General features: G+C 43.7%; 1 protein-coding gene across 2 annotated transcripts in view; it reads right to left on the bottom strand.

Annotated features, from left to right (window-relative positions):
* CORO2A (coronin 2A) overlaps positions 1 to 18,784 on the bottom strand; it is a 467,084-nt gene that overhangs the window by 9,657 nt on the left and 438,643 nt on the right. For both annotated transcript variants that reach the window (XM_030194343.1, XM_030194344.1), the window contains exon 10: positions 17,301 to 17,391. In XM_030194343.1, the coding sequence (XP_030050203.1) occupies positions 17,301 to 17,391 (91 nt within the window). The remainder of the gene's footprint in view (positions 1 to 17,300; positions 17,392 to 18,784) is intronic.

Here is an 18,784-nt window from a genome sequence, read left to right as displayed (position 1 = left end):
AGAGTATTGCTTCTTCCCTTAAAATACCTAGAGAAAACCTACTGCAGTACAAAGAGAAAAAAGCCACAGAAGAATCTCTCTTGTAGTGAGCTAGAAAAATTGAGAAGAATCATAAAAGATCTACAGCCACTACTCCAGGAGGATGAAGTACTGAAAGTGATATTTCCAGCCCCACCAGTGCTGGCCTTCCAACAGCCACCTAATTTGAAACAGAAACTTGCTAAGTTTTTCAACAAAAAAATTGTAAACCTACTCAACATGCTACCTCAGGACACCACTGACATTGAAAACTTTCTTAATGAGTTGGACCCAACTACTGGAGAATACTCGGCTGACCGGACTTGGTTAAACTTCGCCCCCCCTTACTGTCGAAACAGTTACCCAGGCGATTAGCAGGTTCACCAACACTCGCTGTAAATTAGATACCTGTCCCAGCTACCTAATGAAATCCGCCCCTGACCGCTTCATAGCAGACCTCACATCCCACCTAAATTACATGCTTCAGAAGGTCTCTTCCCTAAGGAAAATGGCAACATCCTACTCACCCCGATATCAAAAGATAACAAGAAAAAAACAAACGAAATCACTAATTACCGTCCAGTAGCGTCGATCCTGTTGATAGTCAAACTGATGGAAAGCATGGTACATAAGTACATAAGTAATGCCACACTGGGAAAAGACCAAGGGTTCGTCGAGCCCAGCATCCTGTCCACAACAGCGGCCAATCCAGGCCAAGGGCACCTGGCAAGCTTCCCAAATGTACAAACATTCTATACATGTCATTCCTGGAATTGTGGTTTATGGACTTGTCCTTTAGGAAACCGTCCAACCCCTTTTTAAACTCTGCCAAGCTAACCGCCTTCACCACGTTCTCCGGCAACGAATTCCAGAGTTTAATTATGCGTTGGGTGAAGAAACATTTTCTCCGATTTGTTTTAAATTTACTACACTGTAGTTTCATTGCTTGCCCCCTAGTCCTAGTATTTTTGGAAAGCATGAACAGATGCTTCACATCCACCTGTTCCACTCCACTCATTATTTTATATGCCTCTATCATGTCTCCCCTCAGCCGTCTCTTCTCCAAACTGAAAAGCCCTAGCCTCCTTAGTCTTTCTTCATAGGGAAGTCGTCCCATCCCCGCTATCATTTTAGTTGCCCTTCGCTGCACCTTTTCCAATTCTACTATATCTTTCTTGAGATGCGGCGACCAGAATTGAACACAATACTCAAGGTGCGGTCGCACCATGGAGCGATACAACGGCATTATAACATCCTCACACCTGTTTTTCATACCTTTCCTAATAATACCCAACATTCTATTAGCTTTCCTAGCCGCAGCAGCACACTGAGCAGAAGGTTTCAGTGTACTATCGATGACGACACCCAGATCCCTTTCTTGGTCCGTAACTCCTAACGTGGAACCTTGCATGACGTAGCTATAATTTGGGTTCTTTTTTCCCACATGCATCACCTTGCACTTGCTCACATTAAACGTCATCTGCCATTTAGCCGCCCAGTCTCCCAGTCTCGTAAGGTCCTTCTGTAATTTTTCACAATCCTGTCGCGAGTTAACGACTTTGAATAACTTTGTGTCATCACCAAATTTAATTACCTCGCTAGTTACTTCCATCTCTAAATCATTTATAAATATATTAAAAAGCAGCCGACCTAGCACAGACCCCTGAGGAACCCCACTATCTACCCTTCCCCTTTGTGAATACTGCCCATTTAATCCCACTCTCTGTTTCCTATCCTTCAGCCAGTTTTTAATCCACAATAGGACATTTCCTCTTATCCCATGATCCTCCAATTTCCTCTGTAGCCTTTCATGAGGTACCTTAATGGTAACCAAACAACTTTCACATTACATAAACAAATTCTCAATATTACATGAAACACAGTCAGGGATTTGCCCCCTTCACAGCACTGAAACAGTACTAATCACTCTCCTAGCCAAATTCAAGCAGGAAATAGCAATAGGCAAAAACATCCTTCTCCTCCAATTTGATATGTCTAGTGCATTCAACATGGTAAACCATAATATATTAATAACATTACTAGACAAGTTCAGGATCGGTGGAAACATACTTAGCTGGATCAAGGGCTTCCTAACGACAAGAACATATCAAGTAAAATCAAACTCAAGCATATCATCACCGTGGAAAGCAGACTGTGGAGTACCACAAGGATCACCGCTATCACTGATACTCTTCAACCTAATGATGACCCCTCTAGCCAAGTCCTTATCCAACCAAGGCCTTAACCCTTCCATATATGCAGACGATGTCATAATATACATTCCGTACAATACAAAACTAATAGAAATCACCAACGAAATCAAACTCAGCTTGAACATCATGGACTCATGGGCAAATGCACTTCAACTAAAACTCAATAAAGAAAATTTTCATTGTCTCATCCTCTCATCCGAATACAACGCGGACAAGCCCACAAGTATCAACACCCCAGACTACACTCTTCCTATCTCAGACAGCCTGAAAATCCTCAGTGTTACAATAGCCCACAACCTAACACTAGACAGCCAAGTAACATCCACAACAAAGAAAATGTTCCACTCAATGTGGAAACTCAACGCTTGAAACAATTCTTCCCGAGGGAAACATTTCACAACCTGATACAATCAATGGTACTAAGCCACATAGACTACTGCAATGGAATTTATGCGGGATGCAAAGAACAAACCTTAAAGAAACTCCAGACCGCTCAAAACACGGCAGCTAGGCTTATATTTGGAAAAACGCAATCTGAAAGAGCAAAGCCCCACCGCAAAAAACTACACTGGCTTCCAATCAAAGAACGCATTGCTTTCAAAATCTTGATCGACTTACCAACAAGAAACACATCAAAATCAACACGAACATATCTAAATCTGCACTACCCAAGCTGCAAAGGACTTAAATACAAATCAACTTACGCATCCAGCTTTTCCTACATAAGCACGCAACTGTGGAACACATTACCAAAAGCCTTGAAAATGACGTACGACCACCTAAACTTCCGGAAATCACTAAAAACTAACCTGTTCAAAAAGTCATACTCCTCTGATCCAACTTATATGCCTGATCCCTGAAACACAACAAAACTAAAGTACGTAATGGACATAACTCAACTCTTCCATTATACGATTCCCTAATGTGGCTGTGCCACATGAACTTTACCTTTCCACATCATCACCTTGTATTTGTTCTCACCGGAGCCGCAAACGCCTGTTCGGTACTATGTAAGCCATATTGAGCCTACAAATATGTGGGGAAATGTGGGATATAATTGTTAACAAATAAATAAATAGTGAAAAGCAAAACTCCCAATAGAAGCTCAAAAAGAAGAGAATGGCACATACCCCTGAAACATTCCCAGCTGCAAACTGTGGCAACACATTTCACAGGATCCTACAGTCACTCACATGGGAAAAACATTCAGAATAAAGGGTCATTCACATGCTCATCCTCCAATGTGGTATACATCATTCAATGTAAAAAGGGTGCTACATTGGAAAAACAAGCCAGATGCTAAAGACATGGCTCAATTTACACAGACACAATATTAAACATTCCAATGCCAACAAGGATGCCACTTCTGTGGGACAGCACTTTACAAAACCAGAACATTGCATGAATGATCTTATGGTAAGAACACTAAAAAAGAAACTTTAAGGCAATCCAGGAATGTAAGATCTTTGAAGTCAAAATGATAAAATATTTTGACACCCACCAGACAGATCTGGGCTTTCTATCCCACTATAAACCAAAAAATTCTACTGCTTTGTCACTCTCTTATTTGCCATTCATCTCTCTCTGTCTCATCCACCCAGCTCTCTTTCTCACCTAACTTCCCCCTCCCTTTTCCTGTGAGACTGTCATTGAAATGCCTCTGTGTTTCACTTTATATTCTGATATTTGTCAACATTTGCTTATTTCTGATCTGAAGAAGAAGGGTTACCTTTAAAAGCTAATCAAAAATGTATTAAGTTAGTCCAATAAAAAAGGTATCATATTTTCTTTTCTATGTTTTGATTTATTTCTATTTATTACCTTTAAAATTGGACTAACATGGCTACCACACCACTGGATCACGAACAAACTTCCTCAGACAATCACCACCATAATCAAAAAGAAAGAGATGTACCTTTTCCTTATTTCAACCCAAATACCCCCCCCAACACCCCTTAATTGCTCTTAAAACCAAAACAAGCAAAGTTATAAGGTTCAGCAAGAAAAGTATAAGATTGATAACTATCAACTGGGGATCTTCCACTTATTATTATTAGCATTTGTATAGCGCTACCAGACGCATGCACTTGCTTAAAACCCAAGGTTAGATCAGGATTGCAAAGAAGGCCCCAAATTAGCAACTAAGAGTCAACAGACTAGTCCAGGCCAGGCCAAATACAACCATCCTCCCACCCTTGTCTTCAGTTTCAGTTCACCTAATATAAGGTTCCGAGATCTGCTCAAAAACTACTGAATTGTCTCAATCTCAGCGCAGTCAGTTTAGCAAGGAGATAGATTCATAAGTTGCTGAAAAGAAATGGAAGATTGGAGTATGCTCTTCCTCTACACCGCTGCAATCTCAATATCAGCTGCAACCAACATATTGGTTAACTTCTAAATCACGCCACCCCCTAAACCCTTGGAGGATTAAAATGCAGAAGACAAATTTTTGTGTCTATTCACTGATTAAATTCACATTACCAACAGTGCTGATTTTGTACAGATAGTTGAAGTAAATAGGTAACGTGCTTTAGAAAGTAAATAAGGTTTTTGATATAGGATACCTGGACTGGAGAAGAAATAATATAATTCCAGAGTTATAGTTATTTTAGGCTAATTGAGAAATCAAACTAATCTTTTTCTCTTAAGATAAATGTTTATTTACCATTTGCTTCTGATTTTATCTCAGATTGTCTCACTGATATTCAGCCATGGGCAAAATTAGTCCCAGATATTCAAGGCTGGGCCATATCCAGGCATCAGCATTGAATATCTGGGTATAATTGTTTTGGTGCTGGCTGCCAGAGCTTATGCGGGTCCCAGCTGATATTCAGCTGGTATCCACATAAGACAGTTATCTTACGTGGGCCCTGACTGAATATCGAGCCATAAGACAAGTTATGCAGGCCCCAGCTGAACATCAGTTGGGACTCACATAAGAAAAAAAAATTGTAAAGAGGTCCTGATCCCTATCTGTAGTCAAGATTCCCTCTGAAGTGAGGCCAGGTTCCCTTCTTCCTTCCTCCGACCACACAAACAACCCCACCCCCTCCCACCCATCCAACATACAGGAGAAGCCCCCAGTCCAAAGTGCCACAAGGTTACCACTAGAGGTCATGGCAGCCATTTTCAAAAGGCTACCACCAGGGACAGGAGCAAGTGAGCTTCGCTCTTGCTCCCACTGAACCACCAGGGATTGCAGGTAAGCTCAGGAAGCCTATCTAGCATGTTGGAGGGGTGGGAGAGGGTGGGGGTTTGTGTGATTGGAGGAAGCGGGGAGAGGAACTTGGACTCACTTCAGAGGGGAAAGAAGGGACCAGGGCCAGAGGAAAGGATCAGGACCAGAGGGGTAGGGGATCAGCAGGCATTTCTATAATTTTGTTTTGTTATGCAGGTCCCAGTCTATATTCAGCCAGGGCCCACATACCTATGTGGATGAATTTAGGACAGCTTTTGAGCTGTCTTAAATTAATCCATTTAGCTATGGGTGTGACAGTCACATAGGTATGCAGTCCAGGTGATTTACTACTCTTTAATTTGTCAATTTGGCTCAGCACATCTTCCAGGTTCACTGAGATTTTTTTCAGTTCCTTTGCATCATCACTCTTGAAAACCATTTTTGGTACAGTAAAGATCGAGGCAAAGAATTCATTAAGCTTCTCTGCTATGGCCTTGTCCTCCTGGGGTGCCCCTTTTTCTCCCATTGTTTTCCCCACAGGCTTTCTGCTCCTGATATACCTGAAAAATGTATTACTATAAGTTTTTGCCTCCAAGGCACATTTCTCTTTGTATTCTCTTTTGGCCTTCTTTGCATCTAACTTGCCAGTGCTTATGGTGCTTTTTGTTTTCTTCATTTGGATCTTTTTTTCCATATTCTGATAGATGTTCTTTTGGCTTTAACCATGCTGGCAGTCATTTGCTGTTCTTTCCACCTTCATTAATACATGGAATACATCTGGTCTGGACTTGCAATGGTATTTTTAACAACGTCCATGCCTGATTTAAAGTCCTAATCTTTGCAGCTGAGCCTTTCAGTTTTATTTCCTCATTTTAACAAAGCTACCTTTTTCAAAATTAAATGCTGCAACAGTAGCTTTCCTTAGTGACTGAACTCCAGTTATTAAGTCAAATTTGATCATGTTATGATCACTATTTTCCAGCGGACCCAACACCGTTACCTCTTGTACTAAGTCCTGCATTCCATTAAAGACTAGATATAACATAGCTTCCCCTCTTGTCAGTTTCTGGACCAATTGCTCCAAGGTACATTCTAAATTAGACAAAGGTTTCATAGCTCATTCCGTATTTCTAGGTCTCTCAGCTTCCTTTGATCTTATTGATTACTTGCTTTTGTTGGCTCTTTTGTCTTCACTTGGCTTTACTGATTTTCTGCTGTTTCACTCATTTCTTTGCGATTACACCTGTAGAGTTATTACATCTACTCAACAGTCATGTGTTTATGTTTATTTAAAACATTTGTTTACTCACCAAATTTGGACTAGCCAAGTCTAGGCAATGTACAAAATAAAAATCAACCACCAAGAAAAGAACTCCAATAAAAACAGGAAAGATATGCATACATTTCATTGAGAAAAAACACATACGTTCCAAAAGAGAACACAACATAGTAAACACCACATAGTGGTGTTCCACAAGGATCTATCCTTTCCCTAACTTTAATCTTCTTGTCCTTAGCCATTTTAATCCAAAGCTTTGCCATTTCTTTTCACTTCTATGTTGATGATATTCTACTATTTTATTATACAGATCCAGACATTTCTCACTTACAAGCTTGTCTTAATTCTGTTGCCCAGTGGTAACAGTTACATTGCTTAATCCTGAATCCAGAAAAAATTGTCACCTGACGGCTTACAGGCCATCAGTCCTGTCCATCTTCTGACCTTTACCTATTCAGCATAGGAGCCAACTCTGTGGATGCTTGAGAACCCCCAATATTGAGAAAATTCCTTGTATGTGTCCAGGGAGGGGTTATTTGCATTGGACTTAGCACCCCCAATAATTTTGAAAAGTTGGCTCCTATGCTATTCAGTAACAAAATTAGTCCAGTTGACTCATTCTGATATCTTGGGGTCACCCTAGATCATCAGTTCTCTTTTCTGCCCACATGACTTCCCTCTGCAAGATGAGATATTTTATACTCAGACAACTTTGCTCAGTTTGGAGCTATTTTGATCATGATTCATTCCATTCTTTGACACTCTCCTTTCTTATGTCTCGTATTGATTACTACAACGTGGTCTGTTCAGTTCTTCCAAAATCCACCCAGAAACGGCTACAAACACTATAGAACATGGCCATACATTTAACTTGACTTGCCTTTCAATCAGGTCATGTAACTCCTCTACTCCTCTGCTTCAAAAATACCATTGGCTTTCACTGGAACAATGAACTATATTCAAAGTCTTACTTCCCACATTCAAAGCCTTTAGCCTGGGTGCACCTCTATAGCTTAATGCTTTAGTTATTCCCTGTACCCCGACCCGCAGTCCCCACAGTTTCAGCCCCTGCCCCTTTTCAGCCAGTACTGGCCCCCTTATCCCACCTATCCTCCTTTTCAACCCCCAGTTCCAGTCCCCTTCATCCACATGCTTTGCATTAGGGCCCCCCTTTTCAGCCCCAGAACCATTCTCCCACCTATCCCAGGTATAGCCCCATTCTCCCGCCTGCCCCCTTCTCAAACCCCAGTTCCAGCCCCCTTCTCCCATGCTTGGAATTTCAAAACTTCCAAAAAGTCCCCCCTCCCTGACCCAGTCCCCTTCTCCCATCTGAGCCTCCCTCCTCCCATCTGAGCCCTCCTCCCTGACCCAGTCCCCACCTGTCTACCAGCTCCGTCGCCAGACAACCCTCTTCTCCTGCCACCTGGCATTAGACCCAGCCTTTAAAAAAATCTCTGAAGTGGTGGCGCGGCGCCTCGCGTCTGCTCTGTGTGTAATGGAAGAAAAATCGCCTTGTCGGCCGGCCTTCCCTCACTGTGTCCCGCCCTCTGATGTAACTTCCTATTTCCGCGAGGGCGGGATACAGTGAGGGAAGGCCGGCCGACAAAGTGATTTTTCTTCCTTTACACGCAGAGCAGATGTGAGGCACCACACCGCCGCTTCAGAGATTATTTTTAAAGGCTGGGTCAGGTGCCGGGTGGCAGGAGAAGAGGGCCGTCTGGCGACACGGAGCTGGTAGGCAGATGGGGACTGGGGCACCAGCAGAGCACCCCCCCCCACCCGCTGACATCCGGGGCGGGCCACCCCCACCGCCCCGCCCTTGGTACGCCACTGCAGAGGAGGGTCTATTCTCCAAGGCAACGATATTACACATTCTTTGCTCACTCCAATGGGACTTATTAACTTTGTTTACAAAACTGTAGGAACTGTCAATCTTATATTGGCAGCATAAGCCTTTCTGACTGCGATTGAGTGCCTGGATTAAGTCCAGGATTCCTTAATTTACACTCCCTCACCGAGTCAACTTAATGGAGTAGAGCTAGTTGGCTTAGCCAGAAGGGTGGCTCAGTAAGAGAAAGTTAAAACCTCAGAGTGTGATAAGAACAAAGGGGTCCCCAAGAAAGGAATCTTCCAAGTGTGTCCTAAGATGGCTACAGTACTAGGAGAGGAGTTCCTGGGAAGAGAGGAGCAGCCTTAAGATGGGCCTGGCCAGAAGCCAGCTTTGTAAGACTGTTTCCTTTGACTTTCAAAATAATCCACTGGCAGTACTAAGCCTGTGAAGCAACAGGCCTCTATATCCGTCAGAATACAGTAAGAATTTTCTGTGTACTTTTATATCCTGTCGGGCTGTGTTAGTTGAGGCCCCATGCTGGGCCACCATCCATGTTAACAATGACCATGCTCCATGTTGGGTTGTATTATCTGATCGTAGGGATAAGAAAGCAAGAAATGCTGGTCTCCTAATAACACTTTACTTCAGAAGGAGGACATTAAAAAGGCTTACAAGTGAATATATAGCTTTTAGCTTACATTCTGGATCCTCCTTGGGTATTATTTGGGAAGAAAGAAAAGCTGTTACCTGGGGTTTTTTTTTGTTTGTTTTATTTTTTTGTGGACTTGCCAAAAAATGAGATCTTTTGGAAAATTGTGCAGGTTCAACTGCAGATTCGCAGAAGTGGCTGGAATCCTGCTACTTTTTCTTTAACCAAATGTTGTTGAACCTGGGAAAGCTCGCTCGGGTATAGTTCTGTTAAACATAGTAACATAGTAGATGACGGCAAAAAAAGACCTGCACGGTCCATTCAGTCTGCCCAACAAGATAACTCATATGTGCTACTTTTTGTGTATACCCTACTTTGATTTGTACCTGTGCTCTTCAGGACACAGACCATATAAGTCTGCCCAGCACTATCCCTGCCTCCCAACCACCAGCTCTGGCACAGACCGTATAAGTCTGCCCAGCACTATCCCCGCCTCCCAACCACCAGCCCTGCCTCCCGCCACCGGCTCTGGCACAGACCGTATAAGTCTGCCCAGCACTATCCCTGCCTGCCACCACCGGCTCTGGCACAGACCATATAAGTCTGCCCAGCACTATCCCTGCCTCCCAACCACCAGCCCCGCCTCCCACCACCGGCTCTGCCACCCGATCTCGACTAAGCTCCTGAGGATCCATTCCTTCTGCACAGGATTCCTTTATGCTTATCCCACGCATGTTTGAATTCCGTTACCGTTTTCATTTCCAACACCTCCCATGGGAGGGCATTCCAAGCATCCACTACTCTCTCCGTGAAAAAATACTTCCTGACATTTTTCTTGAGTCTGCCCCCCTTCAATCTCATTTCATGTCCTCTCGTTCTACCGCCGGTGGTGGGAGGCGGGGCTGGTGGTTGGGAGGCAGGGATAGTGCTGGGCAGACTTATACGGTCTGTGCCAGAGCCGGTGGTGGGAGGCAGGACTGGTAGTTGGGAGGCGGGGATAGTGCTGGGCAGACTTATACGGTCTGTGCCCTGAAGAGGACAGGTACAAATCAAGGTAGGGTATACACAAAAAGTAGCACCTATGAGTTTGTCTTGTTGGGCAGACTGGATGGATTGTGCAGGTCTTTTTCTGCCGTCATCTACTTAAAATACATTGCAAAAAACCCTATATACCATCTGGGCCCTAATTATTTCCAGAGCTCCAGCAGACCGTAGCCATCTAATAGGGTGACGTCACTTTCTCCTTCCTATTCAGCCTAAGTTTTGAAATTAACACAAAAATTCTATTGCCCTAAAATATTAACCCAAAGTTGGGCACCCAATTTTGTGCGTGGATCACAGATCCACATGTTAACAAGCGCTAATTGACAATCATTAGTAGTTACACACAAATCTGCCCTATGCCCCTATTCTATAACCTGTGCACCTAACCTCTTGCATGCAACTCCAAAGGGGGTGTGGCCAAGGGAGGAGCATGGACAGGTCAGGGGCATTACCAAGATTTAGGCACATTTATAGAATATTGTCATTGCTGTGCCTAACTGCCATTAGCTGGTCGTAAGCATTTACACCAGTCTTTCCCCCCCTTTTACAAAGGCGTGCTAGTGGCTGCTGGCGCGGTAATGCCGACACGGCCCATTCACTTTGAATGGGCCATGTCAGCATTGCCGTGTGACAGATTCTGGCACGGCTTTGTAAAAAGGGGGCTTTGGCAGGTGTAAATGTTCATGGCCAATATTTGGTGCAAAAATGCATACTAAGCTAGTCCTATATAATAAAAAGCACCTCCAACATTCTGAAGCTGACTCCATGAAAGTGAAGCCTTGAAGCACTTGTGCTGCCGCTGTATCCATCTCCTGAAATGACGTCACGTACTTCCGTGTTCGTAAAGACCAATCACTGGAAGGGAACGCTGCAGAGTTGCCAGGCAACGGAATGCGACGTCACATGTATGAGGGTGTCGTCGTCCCTCCCTCCCTCCCTTCCAGTTCTGGGCCCCCTACCTCCAAATTTTAAAAGTCATTTTCACTTACAAAGTCGGGTTTACGGAGGCCGGCAACAGCAGGAAAAGGCATGCAGGCTCGACCCTTCTCTCTCTCTCAGCTCTTGTCCCGCCCTTGCGGAAACAGGAAATGAGGGTGGGACCAGAGCTGAGAGACAGAGAAGGGCCAAGCCTGCACGCCTTTTACCGCTGCTGACAGCCGCCGTAACCCTGACTTGGTAAGTGAAGATGACTTCTAAAATTCGGAAGGAGAGGGGTGCTGGAACTGGAAGGGAGGGACGACGACCCTGGAACTGGGAGGGAGGGAGGATCCTGGAAGTGGGAGGGAGTGAGGGAGGGGGGAACCTGAAACTCGGAGGGAGGGGGACCCTGAAACTCGGACAGAGGGAGGGGGACCCTGAAACTCGGACAGAAGGAGGGAGGGGGGACCCTGAAACTCGGAGGGAGGGGGGAACCTGAAACTCGGTCCCCTGGAACTCGGAGGGAGGGGACAACCCTGGAACTCAGAGGGAGGGAGGGGACGACCCTGGAACTCGGAGCAAGGGAGGGAGGGGACGACCCTGGAACTTGGAGGAAGGGGATGACCCTGGAACTCGGAGCAAGGGAGGGAGGGAGGGGACGATCCTGGAACTCGGAGGGAGGGAGGGGACAACCCTGGAACTCAGGAGGGGGGGACGGCCCTGGAACTTGGAGAGAGGGAGGGAGGGGACGACCCTGGAGCTCAGAGGGAGGGAGGGAAGGGATGACCCTGGAGCTTGGAGGGAGGGAGAGGGAGGACGACCCTGGAACTCGGAGGGAGGGAGGGAGGGGCGACCCTGGAACTAGGAGGGAGGGGGGACGACCCTGGAACTCGGAGGGAGGGGATGACCCTGGAACTCGGAGGGAGGGAGGGAGGGAGGGGATGGATGACCCTGAAACTCGGAGGGAGGGGGGACCCTGGAACTGGGAAGAAGGGAGGGAGGGAGGGGGGCCCATGGCACACACTCTCATTCTCACACACACACTCTCTCTCTCACAGACACACTCGCACCCAGTCTCACTCTCTCTCTGTTACACACACACACTCGCACATTCACTCTCTCTCTCTCACACAGTCACTCTCACACACACTCTCTCAAACATACACACTCCGAGGAAAACCTTGCTAGCGCCTGTTTCATTTGTATCAGAAACGGGCCTTTTTTACTAGTATTCTATAAAGGCTGCTCTGCAAGGAACAACCTTTATAAAATTCTAGCTTAGCGCGGATCACCCTGGCACCATACAGATCGACCATACAGAATTCCCCCCAGAGTGACATAATAAAATTCAGGTTCATGCTTTTGTGTGTGTGTGTGTGTGTGTGTGTGTGTTGTTTTTTCCCTCTTTCCTCTCCCCATGTAGCTTTCTAACCTTTTAAACCACTTAGATTTCTCTCTGAAAATTTTGAGGTATATCAAATAAACTGAACCGGAACTTACCATAAATGATGTTAAACTACTCTAATTCACACTTGATCAGTGAGTGTTTTATGACCTGGAAGAGTATCATTTGCTAATCTTTTTTCTACTTGTAAAGCATTTCTGTACAGGACAAATAAATCTGAAGTAGACTCCAAGTGAATACTGTTTTAAATCAAGTAAGTATTAAATCTCTAAGTATTGGTACCTCCCCCCCGCCCCCATTGTGTCACGTGGGTACATAAACTAAGGAGTACATTCAATAGCATGCCTACAACTAGCATATGCTAATTCAATTTCATACACATGAATCTACAAATTACTACATGTGAAGTCGATTAAGGAATATTGGGCCAAATATTTAAAAGCATTTATTTAGGTAGCACCATTCACTACTTAGATAAATGCTGCTGAGGCTGATATTCAGCAACTCTGAATATTTTACAGACTGCCTCAGCACCATCTGTATACTGCTGGGGTAGAGTTGGGGCAGAGCGCAGCAAAAAAAGCTGTCTTAAGGGCTATCTGAAAAAGTTATCCATATAGTGGATGAATACTGCCATCATTCAGACAGAGCTGTGAGCACTATCAGAGCACTATCTGATAGTCATCAACAGCCATTATATGGATACTGCTGCCGAATATCCCTATTTTTTTGTCTGGTGCAATCCATATTTAAAAAAAAATGCAGACCACCACAGGCTCAATATTACCCAGGTTATTTTTAAATGCTTGTTAATTTTTTTTTTTTTACATAAATGAATCAAACAACTGAAACAATATCTGACAATCATGGAAAGGTCAGAATGACCTAAAAACAAACAATTTTTGTGCACATTTCCACAGCAGACTATAAATAGGGTAACACAAAACACAACACAGGTATGTGGAATGCTGCCTTACACAGAAACATATTGTGGAATGCTGCCTTCATACTATTATGAGCAATGGGACTTCCATTTAAAAGGTCTGAGATCTTCTTTGAATCATGAGCTTTTCCCAGGAATAATTTACTGGAGAAGAATTTAGTATTGTGGTTAACTTTTTATTTCAACAACTAAGTATTTGGAGATTTGTTTTATTATGTAACTGTTTATATGAGATTTGGAATTTAAATATGCTATAATACATACCAAAGAGTAAAATAATAAGTAAATACATCAAATGGAGAGAAAGAGGCATCTCTGAGAGTTGGAAAAAGATAACCAACGGGACACAAATTCGTGGAGGGGTAGTATTATACGTTAAAGAGGGCCTTGAATCAAATAGATTAAAAGTTCTACAGAACATAAAACACGACTTGGAATCCTTATAGACAGAAACTCCATGTGTAAAGGGGAAAATAGTGATAGGAGTATATTACCTCCACCTGGTCAGAATGAACAAATAGATGTAGAAATATTAGCAGAAATTAGTGAAGCTAACAAACTGGGTAACATATTAGTAGATGATTTCAATTACCCCTATATTGACTGGATTAATATAACATTGGGGAATGCTAGGGAAGTAAAGTTCCTAGATAAAATCAAGGACTGCTTTATGGATAGCTGGTTCAGGAACCAATAAGAAGGGGAGTAATTCTAGTCCTTAGTGGTGCCAGAGGTAATGGTGCTGGGGCCATTGACAACAGTGAGCATAACATGATCAGATTTGATTTAATAACTGGAGTAAGTTACCATTTAACTTTCAAAAAGGAAATTAAAAACTCCAACTTAAAGGAGCAGGTGTAAAGGTAAAAAATGTACATCAGGCATGGATGTTGTTCAAAAATACCATCCTGTAAGCCCAGACCAGATTTATTCTATTAAAAATGGCAGAAGGAAGGTCAGATGGAAGCTAGCATGGTAAAAAAAAGTGAGGCTAAGCTTTAAACAAAAAACACATCCTTCAGAAAACAGAAGGATCTGACTGAAGATAATAGGAAAAAAGCAGAAGGAATGGCAAGTCAAATGCAAAGCACTGATAAGGAAGGCAGAGAAAGACTGAAAAGAAGATTGCCTTAGAGGCAAAAACAAAACTTTTTTTAAAGGTATATTAGAAGCAAGAAGCTGGTAAAAGGATCAGTTGGACCACTAGATGACTGAGGGGTTAAAGGGGCACTCAGGAAGACAAGGCCATAGTGGAGACACTAACCCCTAAATTCTATATATGGCGCCTTAAGTTGTGCACGCTAATTTGGCCACAGGATTCAGAAGTAGACCTGAACTTACCTTGGGTGGTCACTAGGGGGAGCCCTAGGGATGAAGCCTATGGGATGCCTCCTCTCAGAGGAAGTGGAGGGGAGGAACTTTCTGAAGCCCAGCTGAAAAACAGACAGAGCTGAGCAACCAGGAGGACTGAGCAAGAAGGGCAAGGAGCTCCTCCTGACACCAAGGTCACGGACGGCCTGGAAGCAGGGACCCCCAGCCCTGCCACAGAAGGTGCTGAAATGGAATGGGAAGCCATATGAAGCACAGCTCAAGTTACTGAAAAGGTAGCTGTGGGAGGCCATAGTGAGATTAGTGCTGTGGAGTGGGAGGTGAGCTGCCAGCCCTGCTATAGTAGAAGGGCAGACTGCTGAGAGCAGGGTATTGAACCTTGGAACTTTTGAACTAGATACTCCTTGAAGGGGTGGATGGGGCTCAGAACAGGGCCCCACAGACTTTGAGTAATGATTTTGAGTTACTACACTGTGCATTTTTGCTTTCTTATGTTTGCTGGACCTATTGGAATAATTTGCCGGCTGAAATAAAGGGGAAAAACTCAGACTGGATCATTTAACAGCCCTGACCTGGACTTGTGGAAAATACAAGGCTGGGAGCGTGAAGCAACCGCCTTGAGGGCTGAAATAATAAAAAGTGCCTCTAAATTTGCTGATGATACAAAGTTATTCAAAGGTGTTAAATCACAAGAGGATTCTGAAAATTTAGCAAGAGGACCTTACGAGACTGGGAGACTGGGCATCCAAATGGCAACTGACATTTAATGTGAGCAAGTGCAAACTGATGCATGTAGGAAAGTGGAACCCAAACTATAGCTACATGATGTAAGGTTCTATTCACTGCCCAAGAAAGGGATCTAGGTGTCATCATTGATGGAACCCTCTGCTCAGTGTGCAGCAGCAACTAAGAAAGCAAATAAAATGTAATGTTCTTATGTAAATCAAATCAATGGTCATAGATTATGATGCATCAAGTGCAGCAGTACAGTTGTTACTTGCTAGATGCTAAGCAAAAAATGAAGCAGAGAGCACAAGTCTCCCTTGTCAATACACAACGTTTCTGCTACCAAGATTCCTGCTCTGCCTCTCTGACAGCAAACAAGCAACTTGGACCTTGTTGCTTCAGGTTAAACTTCCTAGGATTTCAGCACACAATGGACATCAAAGAAAATAAGCACAAGGTTGCGGATGTTGACAATCTACCTAGAAGATTAACTGGTGTAGCACATGTATCTATATACACTGCTGAATTTCTGGCAGCATTTGCACCGGTCAGTGGGACTGTGACTGCACAAAGCTCTCTGACAAATAATCCACTCATGTGTGACCTATTCATCAATACCTAGTGACTACGCATAATACAATACATCTTTTGGGAGCTACTTAAACTCATAAGTTGTCATCAATGAGAGACTCCATCATCATTTACTGACGAGTAGAGCATATCTACTACTATTTTATTTTATTTATTGCATTTGTACCCCACATTTTCCCACCTCTTTGCAGGCTCAATGTGGCTTACAATACATCATGAGTGATGGAAATATATTAGAAAATAGACATTTAGTGTTACAGAAAAGTCTTTGGTAACATGATAATGATAAGACATGATAGTAGTATTACAAGCAAGTATTATAAGATAATTCTGAATGTGTGTGGAGGAGTTGTGTATATTCATATTGGTTGATCTTTGTGGTAAGCCTTATTAAAGAGATGGGTCTTCAGTAGTTTGCGGAAGTTCATTAGTTCGTAGATCTTTTTTAAGTTGCGCAGCAGTGTGTTCCATAACTGTGTGCTTAAATAGGTAAAGTTTGACACGTGCATTAATTTGTATTTTAGACCTTTGCAGTTAGGGAAGTGCAGATCAAGGAATGTTCGGGATGATCTTTTGGCATTGCTGGGTCTATAAGGTCTGACATGTAGGCTGGTGCATCTCCGTGAATGATTTTGTGAACTAGGGAGCAAATTTTGAACGTGATGCATTCTTTGAGTGGGAGCCAGTGTAATTTTTCTCGTAAGGGCTTAGCACTTTCGTATTTTGTTTTACCGAATATGAGTCTAGCTGCAGTGTTTTGGGCTGTCTGTTTCTTGATTATTTGCTCTTTGCAGCCGGTGTAGAGTGTGTTGCAGTAATCTAGATGATTGAGCACCATTGATTGTACCAGGTTACGGAAAACAGTCCTTGGGAAGAACTGTCTTACTCTCTTTAATTTCCACATAGAGTGGAACATCTTCTTTGTTGTATTTTTTGCGAGGCTTTCGAGTGTTAGGTGTTGATCGATGGTAACTACTATGAAAGCTAATTATTGTTTATACTTCTAATTTATTTTTGTATTGAGGACAGCTGCTTCCTGATCTTTGATTTTCAATCAATGTAAATTAACAGAATGGATTTCTCTTGATCTTGTGGATAACAGAGGAGCAGGCTGTCTCACTGCCATTAAGTTATTGCCTGAAAGGAAAATGGCTCTGTCAGCTGTGTTTGCCTGACCTTTATTAATTCCGCTCAGCCATTCCTGTGCTGTCAATGCCGATTTACCTCCAGCCGTCAGTGGGTAGATATCTTCCTGGTATGACTCTGACTGCAGAACAAAAAGAGGATATAGAATGAGGGCCGAGTTAGCTGGCATTGTGCCAGGTGCAGCAGTAATGAATTCAGTACTATGACAGAAGAATGTACCCCTTCACTCTACTCTCCAAGTACTTCCTGCACCCAAACTACTAACTTCCCATTGGAATGATAGCTTCAAATCTCAGACTTTTCTTATTAAAAAAAATAATAAATAATAATAATAATCACACACTGGTCTAACAAAAAGCTTTAGCCACAGTTAAAAAGATTTGAACATTTCCAATTTGCAAAGTAGATGAGGCAGTGGAGGCATTGTATGAAATTTTATCTTGGGCAAAGGGGGCAGCTGCCTCAGGCCCCTGCATAAAGGGAGCCCAGCCACCCAGTTGCTCATTGGTATATTTAGTGTGGAGTTTGGTATCTATCTGCTTCCTCTCCAAGTGGTTCCAGCATTTCTCCCTCTCCCCAAGGCCCTTTGTATGTCTTTCCTGTCACAGGTAACAGCAGCGATTCAGGTAGGCAGCCTTGCATTGGGACCTTTCTTCTAGTGCATCCTGCCTGCATCAGAGGAGGGATGTGGGAGAATGCTGGAACTGCACAGGGAGGTGTGAGGAGAGAGACAGAAAGAGATAGATTGGAGGAGGGGAAATGAGATGCCACACCTGGGGGGGGGGCAGGCTGGTGTAAGAGAGGGCTAGATGTGGCCTCATGGGCTGAACATATAAAGAGTCAAAAACAGAGACAAAATACTGGGCAGGGAGGGGGATAGGGACATAGAGAGGTGATGCTGAAAAGGAAGATCATGACAGAGGAGTAATGCTGGAAAAAGGGAGACATGAAGACAAAGAAGGGCAAATACTGGTAAAAGGAGCACATGAGGACACAGAAGTGAGGACATGAGGACACGGAGGGATGAAAGCTGAAAAAAGGGGTAGATGGGGACACAGGGAAACAATGCTGAAAAAAAGGGACATGGGGACACAGGCGGGCAATGCTGAAAAAAAAGGGGACACTGAGGAGGCAGATGATGAACATTGGGGGGGAGGATAGGGACAGGGAAACAGAGGGGAAACACTGAACAATACAGAGGGAAGATGGATGATGGGTATGGACAGAGAAGAAATGTCAAATAGGCAACCCTGCAAAGACAGAAAAAACAGAAAAGCAGAAAAGAGACACTGGGACCAAAGTGAATGGAAAAATAAAATGCTCAAGCCACACAGGTAGAAAAAGGTATTTACTTTGAATATGTCAGCTTTTGAAAATACACATCTCTATTTCTCTGTTTGTTGTATATGCAGTAGAGTATGAGACAGGGATAAAGTTTGTCCCCCGTCCCCCCTCCCCTCAAGCTCTGTCTGTCCCCACCCCATCCCCGCAAGATCTGTCTGATCCCATCTGCT

The sequence above is a fragment of the Microcaecilia unicolor genome, chromosome 2 (genome assembly GCF_901765095.1).
Source record: "Microcaecilia unicolor chromosome 2, aMicUni1.1, whole genome shotgun sequence".
Taxonomy (NCBI): Eukaryota; Metazoa; Chordata; class Amphibia; order Gymnophiona; family Siphonopidae; genus Microcaecilia; species Microcaecilia unicolor.
This window is presented reverse-complemented; position numbering and strand designations above follow the sequence as displayed.